The 22303-nt window shown below is 40.0% G+C and overlaps 1 protein-coding gene across 1 annotated transcript in view; it reads left to right on the top strand.

Annotated features, from left to right (window-relative positions):
- The window catches only part of LOC127580131 (glucagon-like peptide 2 receptor), a 135630-nt gene that overhangs the window by 71647 nt on the left and 41680 nt on the right, over positions 1–22303 (top strand). Inside the window, exons 4-5 of the mRNA XM_052033342.1 lie at positions 14518–14611; positions 21543–21647. Of these exons, the coding sequence (XP_051889302.1) occupies positions 14518–14611; positions 21543–21647 (199 nt within the window). The remainder of the gene's footprint in view (positions 1–14517; positions 14612–21542; positions 21648–22303) is intronic.

Here is a 22303-nt window from a genome sequence, read left to right as displayed (position 1 = left end):
TTTGCTGTGATTGGTAGAGAGTAGTTTAGGAGTCAGTAGGATGTGTGAGGCAATACCAGGTTCTGGCAGTTGCAGATTCAGTAACTGTGGTCCTCTCTCTAGGGACTGCAGACTGCACAGGAATCCCACTACACTTTCCACCTCTACTTGTTAACTTTGAGTTTGGTTAACTATGAATAAAACTGTTTTAATTCATCATGTTGAGATCTAGAGATCTTGAAACAGTGGACAAATACAAGTAAAGGGGACCTGTCTAACAGGAACTGCTGATACCTGAAGGATTCAATAATCAGACTTTGGGAAAAGGTGTGGATCGTTCTGGGCTGTGAAGAGAATTGGATGTTCTTCGATGAATCTGATGCAGATTACTCTGAAGCAATGGGGATCTTCAGTGACAGAGGCAAGGATGATGGATTAAGTTTAAACCTGTGGCTGTGTCGGTTACAAACTTCGAGGGCTGCAGTGTCAGTTCTTCTCTTCGTGCTGTTGCTGCACATAATGCAGGTGAGCGTGCAAATGAGAAGTCAAAGTCTATGTATTAAAAATGGCAATCTGGAGGAAAGAAAAGCTCTTTTTATGAATAAACGTGTAAAAAAGACAGTTAACATGGTGAACCCTTCAGCCAAGTATTTTGCCAGTTGTCAGTTTAAGGCAGAATGAGTTCCACAACGTTTTGCAATAACTTTTCTCTCACGGAAAGTTTTTATTTACTACTGTTCATATTTATCGTACATTTGTTAACATGTTTGCACTTTTTACTAAATCCTTAATCCGTTTAAATAGTTGAACAACATTGTTAAAATGCCACAGAACTTTTATTAATGCACTGAAAAATCAAGAAGGAAAAGAAGTTTTTGCTTTCCTTTCAAAATCTCTTTTTCCTCATCTCATTTATTTGTATCTGAAGTAAAAGAAGTGTAATTCTGGCAGAATTTTCAGTGAATACACCCCACTCTATGTAATGAGGCTATGCAGCAAGCAAAAGGGGTAAGGAAAGAGAGAGAATCTTGATCCAACAGCAGCAAAACCAGATACTGAACCCGGAACTCACAATTAAATGGCTGATATTCTAATGACTGAGTTATCCAAGCTCAGCTGGCTAATTGAAATTTCTCTAAAGCTGTTTTCTCCTCAAAAATCTTTCACAAACAATAGCAAATTTATAACCTACGAAGGGAACAGAGCACTCAAAAATAAAAGTTTGTTTTGGGATTTGCGCTTTGGATTATTTGTTCAGGATTACTGGTCCAATAGCATGATCCTCACATTATTGTTCCCAGTGAATGAGAGGATTTGTCAGCGGCAGAGCACACAAGCAGGATGAATTATCGTTTTAAAAAATCGAATGACCGATGCTGGAAAGATTTCAAAATTGCAAGATGTCAATGTTACTTCCACGAAGCAACACATACTATCACTTGAACTGAATTGAAATACTGCAGCATAAAATTCACCACACCTCAGCAATTTCTAAAAAAGCTTGTTGGACTATAAACACAAGATTCCTGCAGAAAACACCATGTAAGCTTTTTGTAGAACTTCATCCGAAAGTCACGCTCCATTTTCCACCATTGCGCAGATGTAAACACAATAATTCCAATCTGATAACCTGTTGGAGTAACAAAGTAATAGCAAAACAGATTCAGTTTATATGTTAAAGATCAGATCCTGTACAAAGCAAATATTTCATCTGCTGTTAACTCTGCCAGTGAAGGAGGCAGGATATTGAAATGATTAATTAAGAGTTGTATGACATTCTTCATTGACTGTTTGAGTAGAATAAAATCATATATTTTGCTTTTAAAAAGCCTGCCTTATATGTAAATTGAGATGGAATCATAAACAGCAATTGTAGAATAAACAGAGACATTGCGAAACCGTCCCGACTAAAGCAAGCCATCCAAAATGTTACAAACTGGAAATGTATTAAGTTAACCAATGACAGGAATTGACCATTACAAATAATGGGATTTGCATTTCAAATTTCAAAATTTATGAATTTGTCTTTTTTTAAGAAGTTGAAATTCAAGTGAATGTATTTGCTTACTAATCCAGTCACTGTCTTGTCAAATAATTATAACTATCAGATAGATCAGAACAAAAGTAAAATATTCTCCCTCGTCCTTGCATCTTGCTCGTCTTCATTCTCTTGTTCTGTCTTCTCGATTGCTCCCACTCATGTTCTCTTTCTTATTTTCTTCTTTATCCGTTATTCCTTTTCCAATCTCTCTCCCCCGTTCTATTCAATGCAGTTTACGCATATGTAAGAAATGTAATATGCAAATGTTGTTGCAAATTTCTTGAATAACTAAGATATTCCAACTCAGCCCTTTTTTTAAATGAAGTACTTTATTTACTGATTCTTCCTTCACATTCAGCGATGTTCACACTTTGTGATGAGTTTGGTCTCTTTCCCATTCATTTGAGTTCTTTTACGGCACACATTCTCTCAATCCTCTCCCTTAAAACAGCCAACAATAAAATGGGGTTCATCAGAAAAAAATCTGTTTTATTTTCAATTCATGGGCCAATCCTCCTGATAGTGATTCTCCTCATGTTATAGGAATAAACTTTCCAGCTCCCTGGCTAGTTATATAAACTTATATTTCCAATCAGAAGGATTATACTTGAGAAAGCAATAAGCACTGCAGTTATCTCTGGCAATGAATGAAGTCTGCTATCACATCACTCAGCTCATACACTAGGTGGCACTTCACTGGCATTTCTCTTTGTCATAAAGCCACTTGAACCTACACCCAAATCATGATATCTGATTTTCTCCAGAAACAATGCATTTCTTTAGTTGTAGTTCTGTATCTGAGATTTTTCACCACAGAACAGAGAATGTTAAGGGAAGGTTTAATGGATATATTCAAAATCATGAGAGGTTTAGATGGAATTGATGTGGAGAACTTGTCTCTACTGATGGGAGATTTGGCAACTAAATTGGATCTAAAGTTGACGAAGAATTAAGGGGATGAAGGCAAGGTTTTTTATACAGCAAGTTGTTGTAATGTGGGCAGCATTATGGTGCAGCAGTTGGCTCTGCTACCTCATAACTCCAGAGACCCAGGTTCAATCCTGACCTTGGGTCTGTGGAGTCTGCACATTCTCCCTGTGACTGCGTGGATTTTACCTGGGTGCTCTGGTTTCCTCCTGCATCCCAAAGATGTGTTGTTTGATAGATTAATGGGCGACTGTAAATTGCCCCTTAATTAGGTGGGTGGTAGGAGAACTGGGAGTTGGTAGGCATGTGAGAGAGAAATAAGTGGGGAGATGGGACTAATGGGATTGGTCTGAGAGCCACCATAGACTCAATGGGCTGAAGGGCCTCTTCCTCTATTGTTATGAAACATGAATGCACTGCTCATTGTGGATCATAGCATATTAGTGGTTTTGGTATTGGTTTATTATTGTTACTTGTACCGAGGTACAGTGAAAAACTTGTCTTATAAAACAATCGTACAGGTCAATTCATTACACAGTGCAGTTACATTGAGTTAGTACAGAATGCATTGATGTAATACAGGTAAAAACAATAACAGTACAGAGTAAAGTGTCACAGCTACAGAGAAAGTGCAGTGCAATAAGGTGCGAAGTCACAACAAGGTAGATCGTGAGGTCAGAGTCCATCTCATTGTATAAGGGAACTGTTCAATAGTCTTATCACAGTGGGGTAGAAGCTGTCCTTAAGTCTGGTTGTACGTGCCCTCAGGCACCTGTATCTTCTACCCGATGGAAGAGGAGAGAAGAGAAAATGACCCGGGTGGGGGGGGGGGGGGTCTTTGATTATGCTGGCTGCTTCACCAAGACAGCGAGAGGTAAAGACCGAGTCCAAGGAGGGGAGGCTGGTGTCTGTGATGCGCTGGGCTGTGTTCACAACTCTCTGCAGTTTCTTGCGGTCCTGGGCAGAGCAGTTGCCATACCAAGCCGTGATACATCCAGATAGGATGCTTTCTATGGTGCATCGGTAAAAGTTGGTGAGAGTCAAAGGGGACAAACTGAATTTCTTGAGCCTCCTGAGGAAGTAGAGGTGCTGGTGAGCTTTCTTAGCTGTGGCATCTACATGATTTGACCAGGACAGGCTGCTGGTGAACTTGAAGCTCTCAACCCTCTCGACCTCAGCACCATTGATGTAGACACGTGCATGTACACTGCCTCCCTTTCCTGATGTCAATGACCAGCTCTTTTGTTTGAAGGAAAGGTTGTTGTCATGATACCATTCGACTAAGCTCTCTATCTCCTTCCTGTAGTGTAACCTTTAGAAGGGAATTTGATAAATATTTTAAAGGACTAATTTGCTGAGCTATAGGGAAATAAAAGGGAAGTTAGAGTATTTGAGTCACTTTCAGAAAGTACTGGCACAGACATAACGACTAATCGCTTTTTATTCTGCTGTGTGATACTATGTAATCGCTGAACTTTTTTCTGATCTAAAACACATTAGTAGAATGAAGAGATATTGCAAAACCGTCCTGACTAAGACAAGCTGGACAAAATACTGCAAATTGTAAATTTATTAAGTTGGCCAGTGACAGGAATTGACTGCAGATTTTACAAATACATATTCTGAAAGCAGGCTTTTATATGCAATGCCATATATTCAAAATACTTTGTTCCTTGCCCATCTGCAATTTTTCATCCCTGTGCTTGTGTCAAAATATTAAAACAAGAGCTCAAATAGTGGTGACCTCCCTCTCCTGCAGTCAACCTGTTAATTCTTTTAAAGACTGCAACAATAATCTTGTTTCCATTAAGTAGCATAAGCAATCTATATGAAATAAGAAATGTTACTAACTCTACAGAAATGTGCAGTTTAGAAATTTTCACAAAACTAACTATTAAGTTGTTATATAATTTGTGTTTTCAAAGTGCAGAAGATTACAATTTTCAGTTCCTTACAAATAATCTACATATATTATTAGTAAGTTATCAGCTATATTGCCAGATGAAAAGGATTTCTGCGCAAAATAGCCCAGTTACATAGAGTAAAATATATTTTCTGGTTAATTTGGATTTTATATATATTGATATGAGAAAGTAAGGTATTCTTAAACATCCAATTATTGAATGAAGTATTCTTGAATCATGGAATTAATTGTAATTTGGCCAGGTTAAACTGTCAAAATAATCATGAGATTAATGGCTTTTGCGTTGTTTTCGTGTCAATAATATGATAACTTCAGGTAGGAGTCAGACTTGCAGTTATGTGTAAACATTGAGTTGTTCTACACGATCATAACCTTCTCAAAAATAGCACCTTGCTATTTGCCTCGTTAGTAACATGCACTGAAAGTCATTAAACTCCAGGATTTGCGTAACAGACTAAATTTGCTGCAGTATTTGGGGCTATGTACTATGAACAGTAATTTTTATTGATATATTAATATCTGCCAAGTAACCGTTCTAACACGGAAGCTATCTTTTCTGTGTATGGGGTCTTGGGTTGTGAACTGGTTTAGTAAATAATAAGTGTTGATCATTTACATTTTTTAAAATCTTTCTTTGTGTAGCATTAAGGAGCTGCATTATTGTTTGGCCTGACCACTCCAGTTCCACATGCTGTATTTCCCTCACCGCATTGTCACCAGCTCACACCTTCAGTATCTTAGTCAGCAAGTTGTCTCTGGATTGTGGGCCATAGGAGTAATTCTAGTCAAATGCCAAGTGCCATTAAAAGTACAAGTACAGCAAAGTTTGACCCAATGGTCATTACTGCAGGGAGGAATTGAGAGTCCCTTGAAACCTGAGTCACTAAGATGCTATATAGTGGATCCAATCATTTAATGTGTGTTTCTTCTATTGTGTCATGATGCATTTCAGTGTGATGGCCACTCTAACTGTAACAGAGGAGATGATGCACGTATGTCCTGTAATGGCTGCAGCAAAATTATAAAGCCTCTCTGACATGTTTCAGGACACTGAATACACTGAGGATATCATTCTTTCCTCCCAGAAAGGCTCAGCTCAAATTTGATGGCTCTCCTTGTATGCTGTCAGCTCAAACTTTGCAGAAGCCCGCACCCCAGTGAGGGGACGGTCTTGTCTAAACCTCTGTCAGTGGCCAGTTTTAGGTGACTGGAGATTATGTTGGAGCCACTATCCCCATCATGCAAAGTAAGGAAAACTAGTGAGGAACAACATCCTGTTGGATGTTATCAGCTTCACTGGGACAAGCAGATGGGAATGTACTCAAGAAATAGTACGAGAAAAGTCGGAAGGTGGAACATGTAGTATACATAAAGGTCAGTGTATTAATAAAAAGTGAATGTTGCTTATGGTTTGACTTTCAACACATTGTTGTACCAGTTAATCCTGTTAGTTGGAAGTTGACTGCCTTAAACAGGATGTTTCATTGTAGCTTTGTCTCTGTTACTTGCCTTGGTAGCTGCAGTACCAAAGAGCCTATGGACATTGCACTGGTGATGTGTTTGGGGTATTGCTGCTGGTGGCAACAGCAAGGCGATGATCCAGTGTGAAGTTAACAGAGAACAGAATTCTTTAGGTAAATGAGCAGTGATGGTAAGCAGTGAATATGGCCAATATGTCAGTGAGCTCAAGAGAAAAGACCGGTGTCAGTCATTTGCCCGGTATGAAAGTTCACAAGAGTGGACAATATGGTCAAACTGCCCTGGGAGGATACAGAACAGAACAATGCTGACCACATTACAATGTGATATTGTGTTTGTAATACGGCCAGGGACAGATCATATCTCTTAGCACAACATACTACAGACCAGGTGCATCGCGAGGTCATTGCAAAAATCTTGAAGGGACAGTTTACTCCAACCCCTTCAGCGATTATTGGGAGCTACAAGCCTTGCACATGCACCCAAGGAGCAGAGGAAATGGTTGGTAAACATATAGAAACAAGGTGTGATTGCCAAATCCTTTTAGATCAGACACAGAGATCACTTTGTGTGTGAATTATTCAAATGCTAGACAACACCTGAGGGAGTGTGCAAATTTCCACCACTGTGGAGATGGTGTGTTGAGCAGTTTTGCTGAGGGCATGGTGTTCAGATGCAAACAAGGAACAAGCCCACAGAAATAGTAATGCTGCCATCATCGTCTTCTTTGCAAATGGGTCAAGAGGAAGCTGCAGGTGGATTTGGAAGGAAAGGAGTAAATGAGGAAGGTGGGAAGGTTGCAAGTCAGGAAGTCTCGCCATGGGAGTCACCTGGCCTCAGAATGCCCATTCAAGGTGTCCTGATGTTATAAGTATCATAAGGGAGAGGTGGGGGGGAAGATGAGGGGGTAGTTAGGGGGAGGATGAAGGTAGGGGAAGATGAATGCAGGAAATTGGGGTTAGCTGGGTGGACAACGTGGTCGACATGGACTCATTGGGCTGAAGGGCCTGTATCCGTGCTGTATTGCTCTATGGTATAACGTGGGGGATATTCCACAGAGGTGCAGGTCCCTGAATAAAGTAACTGCTAGTAAATCCTAGGTAGGCTCGGACACAGAATCACAGAATGGACACAGCCGTCTGGCCGGTCAAGTCCACATCAACTCTATCTAAATAAAATCCAGCTAGTCCCACTCTCCTGGTCTTATTCCATAGCCCGGCAAATGCTTTCCTTTCGATACTTATCCAGCTCCTTTTTAAACATTGCAATTGAACCTGCCTCCACTGCTACACCTGGCAGTGGATTTCAAACTCTAACCATGAACTATGTAAAAAATCTGTTTCCCCACGTCAGTTTAGGAATTGAGATTTTGTGCTTAAACAGGGATGGGCCAGTCCCACTAGGGTACTGAATACAAGGTGGAATTAGATAACAAGGAGAAGAAAACTGAGATATTGAATGGCATACATAACCGAAGTGAAGGATATAGAGAGGACATTTAGGGAAAGCAATCATAAACATGTGTTTGATGCTGCCGTACGCCTCTCTGTTGTAGGGTATGTATTGGAAATATCTCAGCCACCACTGAGGTAGAACAAAATGATGTTGAAAAGCTATGCATGCAGTGATTCTGAGTTATGGGGAGTAATCTATTTGCTTGCCAATGGAGACAGATGGGTCCAGTTAACCATTTTAGCTATGGGCCAGGAATCATTGACATACTTGGAAAGACTATTGCGTTAGACAAGCGGGAAATCCATGAGTCACTCATGTATTAATCTTGGCCAAAGAGATCACTGGTCAAGTGATTTAGAGAGAGGCCAAGTAATATACAGTTCATGGACCATTCCATGCAAATTCATTAACTACTTCTCCAAGAAAGTTGTCCTGAAAAACAAGAAATCAAAGGCTACCACATGAGAAAGTGGTACATGGAATTGAGTGCACATGGGCATGTGTGGTGATCAAGGTGTAGATAGCAAGGCATTGTAAACATTGCACAGAGAATCTGACAATAGAATACCTGAACAAGAATATGAAGTTTGGGCTGAAAGTTAGGATAAACAGCTAAATGTGAGACTTTCCTGGAGAAGGTGAAACCAGAAGCTGGGTGAATGCAAAGATTGTGTGCTGAAGAGATCAAAGAAAGAGTGAAGAATCTAAAGGCCGAGGGCTGTGGTGAGACTGGAAGCTGGAGAATGGGAATATGATGCCTCTAGAAGTGAGTTGGTAATGCAAGTTGGAAACATCAACAAAAATTACATCTCCATGACATAAAGGGAATTTTAAGAACATTCCTTGAAAACCAAGGATTTGCAACGCTGGCCATTCAGGTACCTGTCATTTAAGGAGTTGGCCACGTCTGCTTCACTGTGGTTCACCAACTATCAAAGCTATTGGATTTTGATGGCAGTAAGCTACCAGGGCAGAGGGTACCCATTACTGAAGCATCTGTGGTGATTAATACAAAGTTACAGACAAACTTGCAAAGTAATGTAACAAGCAAGGCAGTGAATGAGAGTAGGGAGAGATACTCAGAATGAAGGACAGTCCATGATGAACCATCTGAATCTAGCGATTCATCTGTACAGTGATTTAGCACCATCACAGCAATAGGAATATTCACAATCCTCAATAGCAGTTTATTAAGAGGAAACAATGATAGTCTGTTAGGGTGGTATGAGAGCCAGTTCACTTGAGATTTGAGATGGTGGCTATGTCATTAAAAGAATCCACAGAGCAGGTGAAATGGAAAGGGCAAGATAACCTCAATTATATCTGGCACAGATGGTACTGTGCTGAAAATGAGGATGTGTGGGTGTTAGGGAAGAAGGCTTTTGTTGTCTACAGAATTGATGAATGGACTGAATCAAGTACAGACTGAGTTGGATGCTTTAAGAGAAATTTGTATTGCAATGTGGAGGCAGTTCTAAAGTTACAAAGATCCTACAAAAGACGTCAAAGTAGGCAAGGACTTCCTGATGTCAGCCAAAATGTAACAAGAGAAGCTGAAAACTGTCACAGCAGAACAGAAAGCCTTGGAGACAACCCAGAAAGTGAAAGTCTTAAGGAGAAAACTGAATTACTTCCAAAGGGACAGCAGGAAAGAAGAAAGGTCCAGAGTCTACCGGGAGTTAGAGTGGAGGGCAGCTCACAAGATACAGTGAAAACAGAGGCACAAAGATAGAGAAACTTAGAGAGCAACTAAAGAAGAAATTGTTGAAATTGAATCCATAGTATCACATAACATACCAAAAGAGACAATGCATAATGCAGTTACTGTAGACATTGTTAAGTATTATTGGCCTGTGTTAAGTTTAATGTTAACAGTTGATGTTTAGAAAAAGATGTAATGCTTTGTATTTATAACTACCTATAGTTATGGAGAAAACTGTTACTAAACAATTGTAGTATAGAATATGAGATCAGATGTAAATGAAGTCTCTCTGGAGAAGTTATCCACTGGCATTACCAATACTCGGAACGGATAACTCAGAGTTGTTAAATACAGGACATGAGTGAAATATTTGTGGTTGAGAAGTCGAAGAGACTGATCTAACTAAATTTATTTATTCCATTTCTTAGTCTTCTCTGCATAAATCTCTCTGCTCATAATTATTTGATAATATAATTTCTGTAAACAGTGAAGTGATGGTATAATTTAATGCAAATAAATAATTGATTGTTGTCAGGGTGTATTACTTTTCAAAGAAATGCATTGTATTATTAGGGGATTAATGCACCTTTAAGAACTGAGTATACGGTACCTAATGATATTTGATGCATTGTTAAACCATTTGCTGTTGTTAGTTGGGAGTTGTCTGCCTTCAGCGCTGTTTGCTTCATTGGTAGCTTTACCTCTGCACTTTGCCTTAGCGAACAGCAGCACCAAAGAGCCTACAGACAGTACAGATTACCAAATGTTTTGTGAATGCAGATCCACTGCAAAAGAATGAAGCCCTGCACTAAGAAACGGCACACACCTGCCAAATTTCATTGAGCAACGATATTTGTTGTGAAAGAAGTCACTTAACTTAAAAATAGTCCAGGCACAATGTCTGAATTTGTGGCTTGTCATCTACTAAATTCCTTTCTCTGTGAATTCAGTTAGATGAACTGTGCAACAAACCAACAGGACCTCTGGGTTTTATCTGCAATAGCCATATGGCCCGTGCATAGTTCTTTGAAAGGAGCTAAGTCTGCTGAATATCAGTCTGAACGCTGAACTCTGGTTACTAGACATAATGCTTGATATATCAGGATGTAATAATCTTGATCAGATGAGTAATTGATGCAGTTCTAGGTAAAGAGACATGACTATGTTCGATAATTCACATGTTACTAGTGGAGAAGATACATAGAACTATCAGCCCAGACTAAAAATATAATTAAAGTAACATGAATAGTTAATAACAGGACATAATTTGCATTGCATCTGTTGCACTTGGATACTGTACTGAAAGACCAATGTGGTAACTGTGGCAACCGATATCTCAGAACTTTTTCAGAGTACTCCTCAAGCAAACTTGATGTGCACATAGTTTATCTCCCTGCTTCCTACCACATGGGGAATCAAATGGACAGCTTTACCAAAACAAGAGTGGGCAAAATATTTGTGCCACACTTTATCATCACTCTTGGCTTCAAAGCTAAAAGCACTGATTCAAACAGAGGTAACAGGAACGACTTTGTGCCCAGTACTAAAAGTACTTACATCCTTCATATTATTATGGAGGTAAAAGGTCAATAATTTTTCCTATGATTTAGATTTTTAAAAATCAACCATTCATTGTCTGCTTTGACACTCTCTTACTCTTCTATTTTTTATCTTGTTTTATCTTTGACAAGACATGCACTTGTATTAACTAAAATAGAATATAAATGAAACATATTTCATTTTCCAACCTTCATTTCAGTGTGGCATGCCTGTCATGATCTTTTGCTCCACATGTGTTTTATTATTTCATTGAAACATGCAGAATAACATCCCTGACAATATATTTTGATGAACACAAGTAACTTGTGACTAAACTCTTAATGCAACAATGTAAGAGGTGGTCAACAAATTGTTTTAGCTGGTAAGAGAGTGAGAATGATAAAGGGATCCTTTCCTCTTGTGATCATGAATAGTCACCCTGTGATGGTACCATGGCCTTAAGTAGGTGTGCTGGAGAAATATGGACAGGTTTTCCAGGTACAGTAACCACACTCTTGTTCATTAGTTCATGTTCCAGTAGCAAGCCAAGGCAAAATGATAATTAAAATTGTGAACGTGGTCTCTGAGGTCAACTGTATGAACATAGAACAGCACCGGCACAGGCCCTTCAGCCCACACTATGAGCAGAAGCATGCCTACATGTAGCCAGTGGTGCAGACGAGAAACGCTGGTGAGGTGCTCTCCATAAGTTGGTTTGTTCCTGACTTGCATACCTGCACATTGCAGCAGTGAAGAAGGTCAGGAGGTCAGATGCTGACGGGTCTGTCCCCTTTCCATCTCATTGGACTCAGCACTGAGTCCAAGGGCAGAAAACCAACATCCTGAGCTGTCAGATCAAATATAATTTGTTTCTAATTGTTCAACTTTACAACAAATATGACTGGAGTATGTAGTATAGCCCCCTGAGTAGTTTTATTGATTCGGATGGAAAGTTTAAGTGCAAGTGAGTGAGTTTGTTTTGTTTATTCTTTATTTTGATTATTATTATTTTTATTAATTTTCATTGTTTGATATTTTAAACAGATATTATTTTTAATGTTTTAATTTTAGAAGTTTTTTCATGTTTTAAATAATTTAAATCTATTTCAACTAAATGCAATTGGTTACTTGAGCAATGATCAGCCTCTTCAAATACTGCAGTTCACCTAGCCTCTTTTAAGCTCTACAAAAACATCCTTGCGTAAAACTACAGAGTACCCCACGATACGGCTGTTCGGGTAACTAAAATTCACCTTTATGGAATTCACAAATCACTACCAAAAAATTTCATATAGGGAATAAAAATTTGCTTTTATGTAAGTTATGTGAAAAGAAAATGTGTACAGAGAACTGAACTAGTTTACCAAGAAAAAAGATTGCAGACTTCCGGTTTACAGTGGGAGGTCAGTTAAGGTATTTGCTTTGGAAACTGACAAAGCAATCTCTTCTATTGATACTTATGCAAACAATACTTTATCAAACAATGTAACATCTACTTCTAGTTAATTAAAACAGCAACCCTTTCTCTTCTGCCTTTAACACAGTCAGAATTCCTTTGCCTATAGACCACACACCCATGGGGGCATTACTATTGAGAGTGCATTTCCCATTGGAGCTCATCTCCACTTATAACATGGGATTCAAGGGGAAAATAGGGCTCATGTCATGGAAACTTGCAAAACCAACAGTTTTCTAGGAATGCAACCCCTCTGTGATGCGGTGGTACACCATGCATTGAAATGCCAAAATGGGTATAGGCTAGTTGACCCAACCACAGTGGCCTTGCATACCTTTCTGTCCTGAAAAGCTATTTTGTCAAAAGCAATTCTACCAAGTTAACTCAGTAAGGCAGAAAATGTCAAAAGAGAAATATAAATCATAATTGTTTAATGTACTGGCTTTTGATTTACAAATATAAGCAGATGGAATGCAATCCTAAACATAAATAAAAATGGAAATTCCAAATGTACCATTCAATCAGTGGAAAATTGTGACACTTGTTAGGGAGAACAGCAATCCCTAGAATTCTAACCTCATTCTAGATGTTAGAAGCGAGGCCCCGAATCTTCCATCTACTTGGAAAGGCAAACTGATCTGCAGAACGTGAGCACCTCATAAATTTGTGGAGCCACAAGTAATAGCCTTGGGAGAAACAAAGGACTGCAGATGCTGGAATCTAGATGAAAAACACTATGACAATGGAGGAACTCAGCAGTGCAGGCGGCATCCGCGGTCAACGTTTCGGGTCAGGACCTTTCTTCAGGACTGAAGATAGGAAAAGGGGAAGCCCAATATATAGGAGGGAAAAGCAGAGCAGTGATAGGTGGACAAAAGAGGGGAGGCAGGGTGGGCACAGGGAGGTGATAGGTAGATGCAGGTAAGAGATAGTGATAGGCAGGTACAGGGGAGGAGGGGAGAGCAGATCCACCGGGGGATGGATCAAAGGTAAGGAGAAATAAAGGTGGGGTAGATATGCATCTCCCCATTGCCAGTCACTTCAACTCTCCCTCCCACACTATCACAGATATATCAGTCCTCTGCCTCCTCCACTGCCAGGAGAATTCCAAGCGCAAACTTAAAGAAACAGCACCTCATTTTCCGTCTTGGAACCTTGCAGCCTAATGGCATGAACATTGAATTTTCCCACTTTAAGTAATTCCCACACCCCTCCCCCCACAGCACACCCCCAACCGTGCCTCTTCTTTTCTTCCCTTTCCTAGCCTCTCTCTCCTTTTTCTACCCCCCTTTTCCCTCCTATACAGTATATTGGGCTTTCCCTTTCCCTATCTTCAGTCCTGAAGAAGGGTCCTGACCCGAAACGTTGACCGCCTGCTTTTCTCCACAGATGCTGCCTGGCCTGCTGAGTTCTTCCAGCATCATCGTGTTTTTCATAATAGCCTCTGGATTTGGCTTTTGAAAGTAATGTCGGATGTTAACGTTGCTCAGAGTTTAGGAGCGAATGTCACAAGCTTGCGAATGAATTAATTTTATATTTGCCTTTTAAAGGCCTTTAATACAGTCTAGATTTTGAAATGATAGAATCAACAAAAATGGTCGGTCTCCACAATGATCAAGAGCCTAACATCCTGGGAATCCAAAGTGAAATCTCTAGTTAGTTAATAAATCACAAGATCAACTGACCTAAATTTTGTCAGGAGATTGTTCAAACAGGCCTTGATAAAAGTCTTGTGATGTTCATTGTACTGAATTGTACCTATAACATATCTGGTACACTTTTTCAGAAACTTAGATAAGGCTAAGGATACAGTAATTGTTGCTGTAGTAGTTGAAGATTAGAAGGGAACATAAATAAAGAACTAATGTTTAAGTATTCACTTCATTTGGAATCAACTACATTGCTTTCCACACAAATCATAACAGCAATCCTTTCCTTTGGTAACTTATAAAGAATTTTTCTTGTTTAAGTTTCTTCGAGATTTGTTTACATCTTCCATCCTGTTTATTCTACAGGTCAATGGCACGCTACTGGAGGATACGGTCAGTAACTGGTCCTTGTATAAAGATCAGTGTTTGCAAAACCTAACCAAGTCTAGTGCTAAAACTGGTGAGCAACCTAACTTGATTGTAAAACTAATTCAAAGGAAAATTACCCTGTTTAAACATTTTAAAGTTTGGCCAACAAAATGGTCAGTGGATGCCCTCATAGATCTCTCAGTGAATATGGTCAGATGCTCGTTAGTGGCTGGGGTCTCTGGAACCACATTATGTTATGATGTAGTAACACAAAGAGAGGGGTACAGGTGAAGGAAGTTGTGTCAACAGTTTGACCTTGATATGTGGCTTCAATGTAGCATTTCCCAATCGTTGTCTGTAGCAAATGAAGGGACATATTAACTGGTCCACAAGAGCACATTTTCAACTTCCCTCTCTCAGAAAGCGATCTCAGCCAGCAGAAGCACAAGGAGTAAGCTTGTGCCAGTGTCACATACAAATAGTAAAAATGTTTTCCACAAATGCACTTGAAAATATTCTCGCTGGATGAAGTGACCCACTGCAAAACAAAAAAATCAATGTGTCATGCTGAGCTTTGACCTTTTAAGCTGTTCAACGGGAGACGTAATACTGAAGAGATCTACGTATTTATTTCTGGAGATTGCAGCCTTCTTATTTTAAGTGGGATTTGAATATTAATAATTAGATGTTCAGTTATTTTTTTTACTTTTATTTTTCTTCAGTTTGGGAGGGCTTTTTATTAATATTCAACAAAATTGGGCATTTTCAGTCATCAAAAAAAACATCAGTAAAGAATCCCCATAAAGTGCAAATTAAATGAATTGTCAGTGAAGGGCCTGAAGATTTTGGATTTGGCCTGCCACTCTGACTTACTTTTACAGGATACGGAATGTGATACTTGTGTATGTAAACATGTGAGTGAGTTATTTGTGCATGTGACGTAATGCCACCATCATATGTGCAATGTAAGCATTCATGTTCATTGTTGCTATTCTGCAATAAAGTATACAACCTTGTTTTGAAGTTCCTCTTATCTCCCAGACATTATTGTGGATAATACTTGCCAATCCAACAATGTGACGCCTAAACCACTGCAATTACACTGGAGGGAGGACCAAGTGAGCAAACCCTCCAAATCTGAAAGGCATTCCTGAGGCAGAGCAGGGTCTGATTAGCAAATGGACCGTCAGCAGTGTACCATGAGCACAGGGCCTTGGAATGTTATAACAACTTTTGACTAAAAGTATTGATTAGCTGAGACAGTTAACAAAATATTTAAAGTATTTTTTAAATAATTAACGCATTTAATTCAATGTACTTGTACAATGAAAAAAGCATTCATCAAAATAAATTAATTCAATCACTTGAAAAGCAAAAAATCTGAAACAAAAACAGAAAAATAGAAGAGAAATTCTCAGGCAGCATCTGTGGAGAGAGTTCAGAAGAAAAATCATTAACCTGAAGAGTTGGCTCTGTTTCCCTCACCACAGATGCTGCCTGGCCCACTGAGTATTTCTCTTTTTGTTACTCAAACACTAACCACCCTTCCCTTTCTGCACAGAGCAATGACTCCATTCAGGTCAATGTGCTCACCCTTTGTATGTCAGCCAACCTGGGGTGAAGCTGAGGGGCTGACTGTAGAATCCATCCAGCTCCTCTCACCATCACGTCAGTGTTCCACTGCTGGGCTCAGTTTTGGCCTCGGGTCATTTTGGATTTGTATGTTTGGGGGAACACACGTAAAAATCTGAAACAAAATGAGCCATGAAAGGCTGACAGTCTATGAAACTGTTGTCAATCAGTCTGCACTACTTGGGCCATCATCAGCCCACGCACTTCCAAAGACACATAAACATGTGAAGGCATGCATCTTTTGCTGACCCTAGCTCCTCACGTCGAAACACTATGCCTGGGTCTTTCTCCTATTGCAGCAGAGGTGGAAGGGAGCAAAAGGAAAGTTCATTAATACTTAATTTAATCCTTGCTCTTTCAAAGTGCCAAATCTCTCCCTGTAGGAAGTGAGTCACACCACATGTAGGCCTGTGGGGGGTGGGGGGGTGCAACAAAGGAAAAAGGTAGTATTGATGCCAGCTCTTCAAAGGGTATGGTCACACGGCAGACCCTATCGGGGAGATTTTTGATGTAGGTTACAGAAGGGGGCTGGTGGGTATAGACAATGAAATGCTTGGTTCAATGGCATGATTAACCAAAGCCTTGCACAGACTATCGAAGAGCATGGGAGAGTCCAGCACCAGCCTTGCATGTTGAGCTTGGTGCTCCTCTTTCCAGCATGGAATGGTGGGCAATTCCATCAGCCCATGAGGACCAAACTGCAGCATCTGATGGCCAATATCTCAACTTCCATTGCAGCACAGATGAGAAACCAGCCAACCTCTGGTAGCTCAAACTTCTGCCATGCAAGCTCAAACTTCTGTGAACTCCAGTGGTGTGCAGACTGCCACAGCATTCCAGAAGTGCATCTTACAGTGGGATCACAAAAGGACCAGCTCAAGAAAGTACAGTGGCTCAGTGGAACATAAAACAGGGTAAGCCCTTGCATGGTCCCAAAACTGACACTCAGACTGTGGTCAAGCATTGCTTGTCAACCAGTCAGACTAGACTGCTGCTGACCATGCTGCAGTTGGAAGCCAGGTCTCCTGGCCCTGGGCTACAAGGGTTGTTTGCAAGCCCACCTGCATCCACTTCCACTGAAAGGTGGCAACCTTCTACCAGCCCTGGTGCAGCCACTGAGGTAGCACACCCTCAGAGCAGAAGAACCAATAAAGATACATGGGCAATAAAGGAACACATCAGTGTTATTCGTTGGAATGTGTCTGCAATTTAGCAAGTTTTAATTTGTAGTTTTGGTTTGGAGAATTAATTTTATGTTAGCATTGCAAACACTGTGATGGCCAGGTGCAGAGAGAATGTAAGATGTGGCTGTTGGTAATTTGGGCAGTTTACAAGGTTCGGGGGTGGCCATTTAAAACTGAGGTGCGTAGCAACTACTTCTTGCAGAGGGTAGTGAATCTCAGGAATTCTCAACCCCGAGGGTTATGGAGAGTAGATTACTGGAGGTAGTTAAAGAGGGCTTGAATAAAGTTTTGAAAGATCAGCTATTGAACGGCAGGGCAGGATAGAAAGGCAGAGTGGCCAACTCCTGCTCCTGTTTCCTTATGTTCTTGTGTTTTGGTGGTATTTAGTTTGGGCCAGATTATACTCAAACCTCCCCCTGAACCCATTCACCCCACCCCACCCCACCCCATCCCCCTGGATCTGCCTCACAGTCCTATTTATGGTTTGGGACTTTTCAGCACCCAAAGGCCTTGAGAGCTTAGCTCAACAGTCATCCTGTGAAGCAGAACTGGCCATGAGTGGTGGGTGACCAGGCCCCTAAACATCCCATTTTATCACTCCCCTTGCTAACTAAAGACAATTTCACTCTTTCACAGACATATTAAAACAATTCAACTTGAATTAATTTTTAAAAAATTATGCAACAAGTTAAAACATTAATATTTAATGAAATTATTGGCCAGACCTTCTGAAACAAAAAACAGAATGCTGGAAATACTCAGCAGGTCAGGTAGCATCTGTTTCACCTGCTTTTCTCTTTGACAGCTGCTTCCTGAGTTCCTTGAATTTTCTACCATTTATTTTTATTATTTCAGAGTTGCACCATCTGCAGTATTTTGCTTTCACATCAGGTTTAACTCCCTGTTCTTCTCTGTACGAACACCATAGCCACCAGATACAGCAGATGGTGCTTCAGTTTAATACCTCATCTGAAGAATAGAGCCTCTGACAGCGCAGCGCTCCCTCAGCAATCCCTGTGCTGTAGTCTTTGCCTACAGCTGTCTGGAGTGAGACTTGAACCCACCACTGTCTGACTCAGAAGCTGGGATGCCGCCAGTTGGCGGGTCTTGCCAGTCAGCTGAAAAGTAAGCAAATGCAGCTGGCCAGCAGAGTATGAAGGTAACATGACTACTGCAGATATACTGCACATTGAGCTCCATGGTTGAGGGAATGGAATTAATTCCAGTTGTGGTACATTCTGAAGCTGACCAGCGGCACCCACGAAATGACATGCATGTAATCAATGGCATCCTGCTACATTGTGAAGCTTGTAATCTTGCAGTCACACCACCTTCTGCATTCCAGCAATGTTCTCTGAGCAGAATACATCAGTTACTTCCCTTAGACATCACTGGATGGTCAAACACATATTCCGCATATCTCCACCTTCAGCTTGTAAGGAATGTGACACATAACAGCTCGTGGCGATGGTTCCATCAACGGCCACAGTAATGCTCCAATGCTGGAGATCTGGCTAGAGCAGGGGGCACATTTCAGTTAGGATATTCTTAGTGAACCACAGGAATGTTACACAATTTTCCTTTCAAGTTCAGAGGGAAAGAGGGGAATTACTCTCTCAAGACCCTGAGAATGTATTGTCTCCTGAGAGTCCTTCTCCCCTCCTCCTCCCTCTTCCTTCACCAATTACACAGCTCCAGTTTGACAGTGCAGGCAATAAACCAATGCTGTGTGCTGATTGAGGGAAAGGACTATCCACTGTGTGTGTCCAGCAGGTGTCATCATTGTACATACAATCTTCTATCAATACAATGTCTGTCATGACTCTTTTGTATGTTGGATTTTGTGTTACAGTCAGAGCCAATAAAGAAACTTCCAGTGCCAGACCACTGCCTTCTGATGAAAATTTGATCATTGCTTAACAAATGCTTGGTAAACCTCACCCAGAAATCCAGCAATGACAAATCCAATCCCAAACAAACCTCACTAAATTCTGCAAATAATCACACCTCATTATTGCTTGTAATTAACAATTAAGTCTGTAAATTGTTCCTGAAGAAAAGCAGAGGTCACAGAACATAGGTCACAGATGTATCTATAAGGATTTAGATCAGTATCTCTTGAGAGATATGATGGAGGATAGATAGAGACCAGAAGCTCTTCTTTTCAGGGAAGCTAATGGAATTATCTTGGAGACAGAGTTTCACTTTCCACTTACTGTTTGGGAAGCCCATGACAAAATAGCCATGGATGGACTCCAGAAAGAGAGCAGCTTCATTGTCTAAATGGTAATTCTCAATTCAGAGTTGTTGATTAATGATACCTGAAAACTTTAGATTAAAAAATAGTGTAATATTAAATATTTATTAAAGGATTTATCAGAGCAGTGAAATTTTGCAGAAATAGGTTATACTTTCAAAGTTGTTCTTGCCTTAATTATTTGGTTATGATGTTACCCAGAGATTCAGCTTGATGGATTGATTTCCTCATTTACCTCAGACAAAATAATCCAAAACAAGGAACTCACAGATCTTTCTCAAAGGATTCTTTTGCCTCCCTTTGTGATTCCTTACAAATTAATCAATTCATTTGGGAATAAACTATCTTTGGTGTTCTTGGCACTTATCCTGCTACTCAATGGCATTGAAAAATAAATGGGTTAAGGAGTTGAGATGGTGCACTGCTGGAGTAACATCTGTGAATCTGTAGCTTGAGTCTAACAAATGACTGAAAAATAACCTCAGTTGCTGTGGATACCTTTGAATTAATTAATCAGTGATTTGAGAATTACAAGAACATGGAGCAAGAAAGTAGTTCACTCCATCAGTTTTTGCTCAGGCATTTACTGGTCCATTTTCATTTCCCTTCAGACTGACCATTGTACCACAGTCCACCATGCTAGCTAAATAAGGAATTATTGTGGTTCCTTTTTGAATGCTTTAGGTGGTAAAATGAGAGGAACTACTATTGCATTTTAATCAACCAAGTTAAAAAGGGTGAACTGAGTTACTTATGAACACTGAATACAATCCGATTTTGAGAGAAGTAGGTGAGACTAAAATTAAAATACACTGCAGAGGTGAAACAACATTGGGGAGTCCATAGCTTTTGAAGCAGGTGTTGGAAATTGAGACATATGAATAAAATTAGTTCAGCCCTCCAATTATTAGTTCTCAACATCACTGGATGTGTGAGTCATTGGGAGCTGCCGAGACTGGGAGTGCAAGGGAAATATTAGAAGTTCTTCAAAGGATTAGTGCAAAATTATTGAGAGCACTAACTAAATTATTAATCAAACTTTCCTCCCAGATTAAAACTCAACCTAAAATTAGGGAACAAAAGCCAAAGTTAAAAGTTGGACTATTATTTTCATGGAAGACTTAAAAGCAAAATAAAATTAAATCTCAAATGATTCTTGCACTGTAGTTAAAAATATTTTAATATAAATCAAGATGATTAATGGCCTAATCAGTGATGTAACAATTCAAGTTAGAAATAATATCCCTTATTTTCCATTTGGTTGTGGTTTATTGACATATTCATGCTTAATGCTTAATTCAATCTAAAATGAACACATTATCTAAGGGCACTGAAATTGAATGTTTAGTATGGAAGCACTTCTGAGCACCAGAGATAGGTCCGTCACCTTAATAAACACAAACTAAATGTATTAATTCAGTGTCTTATTTAGCAATGCAGTGCACTGCAATTGATGTAATGCAAGTAAATAATAGATATCCAAATGGGATTTTGGTGAGATTCCTGCCAACTACTGCAGTTTATGCTGGGAAGCCCCCTTACTAGGATTCACACTGACAATTTCAAATCTCGCTTCACTTGAAAATGGAGGTGAATCCTCACCAATAAAATCTCTCTTGGTGACTGCATGGGTTTCCTCCGGGTGCTCCGGTTTCCTCCCACATTCCAAACACGTACGGGTTATGAAGTTGTGGGCACGCTATGTTGCCGCCAGAAGCGTGGCGACACTTGCGGGCTGCCCCCAGAACACTCTACGCAAAAAGATGCATTTCACTGTGTGTTTCGATGTACATGTGACTAATAAAGATATCTTATCTCTTCCAAAATCTATGAGATCTTGAAGTTCAGCACTAGTAAAACCATGTTTCCTATTTATACTTTGAATAATACTTTTAGAAACAGCTTGTTTGTCACAGCTTGAATAATTGACACATGTTTGCTTCCACTAGGAATATTTTGTAATGAAACATTTGATCAGTTTGTCTGCTGGCCAGCATCATACCCGGGGAATGTGTCAGAACCCTGTCCGTGGTATCTTCCTTGGATTAAACCAGGTAATTTTTTTGCATTATTTCTTGGACCTTTTCAGTCTTCCCTCTGCCTCTTAGGAAAACAATGCATCTCTCGATTGGATTTCCCTTCCTGTTCCAACTGAGTCTGGGCCAAATGCTGGCTTTAAGCAATTGCCAACTTTGTAGCAATGATCACTCATGCAAGAAACAGAAGGCAGCCTAGCATTAACTGTGTATTTGATTTTCTCCCTTCCCAATAAGGCCTGGAATTGAGTGATACCATCCTCAATGGACTGATAAACCATCCCACCACTGCAATGTACGGCACCCTGAAGTTTCAGTGTGCAGTCTCCTCAAAGTGCATTTGATCTGCAACATCAAAATGTCAACTTTTCCCCAAATTTTGAACATTATACCATCAATGTGATGTTCAAATCATACAGTATCCTTTCATAGCTTCTCATCTGCATGAGTGTTCCAAAATTCTGCATTGTGATTGGCTAACTTCATTGAATTGGTTAATTATGTAAATAATTCCAAAAAAAAGGCAGCGTTAAAGTTCATCTTTATGCATTGGTGTAAAATATATCAGTCCCACACATGTATGGACAGGAAATAAAACAAGTTTGGAGAGCTATGCCACACCAGCCCCTGCTTCCCACCAATCTTGAATCGCCTCCACCTCTAGTTCTGTCTGA

This window comes from Pristis pectinata, chromosome 18 (assembly GCF_009764475.1).
Source record: "Pristis pectinata isolate sPriPec2 chromosome 18, sPriPec2.1.pri, whole genome shotgun sequence".
Classification (NCBI taxonomy): Eukaryota; Metazoa; Chordata; class Chondrichthyes; order Rhinopristiformes; family Pristidae; genus Pristis; species Pristis pectinata.
This window is presented reverse-complemented; position numbering and strand designations above follow the sequence as displayed.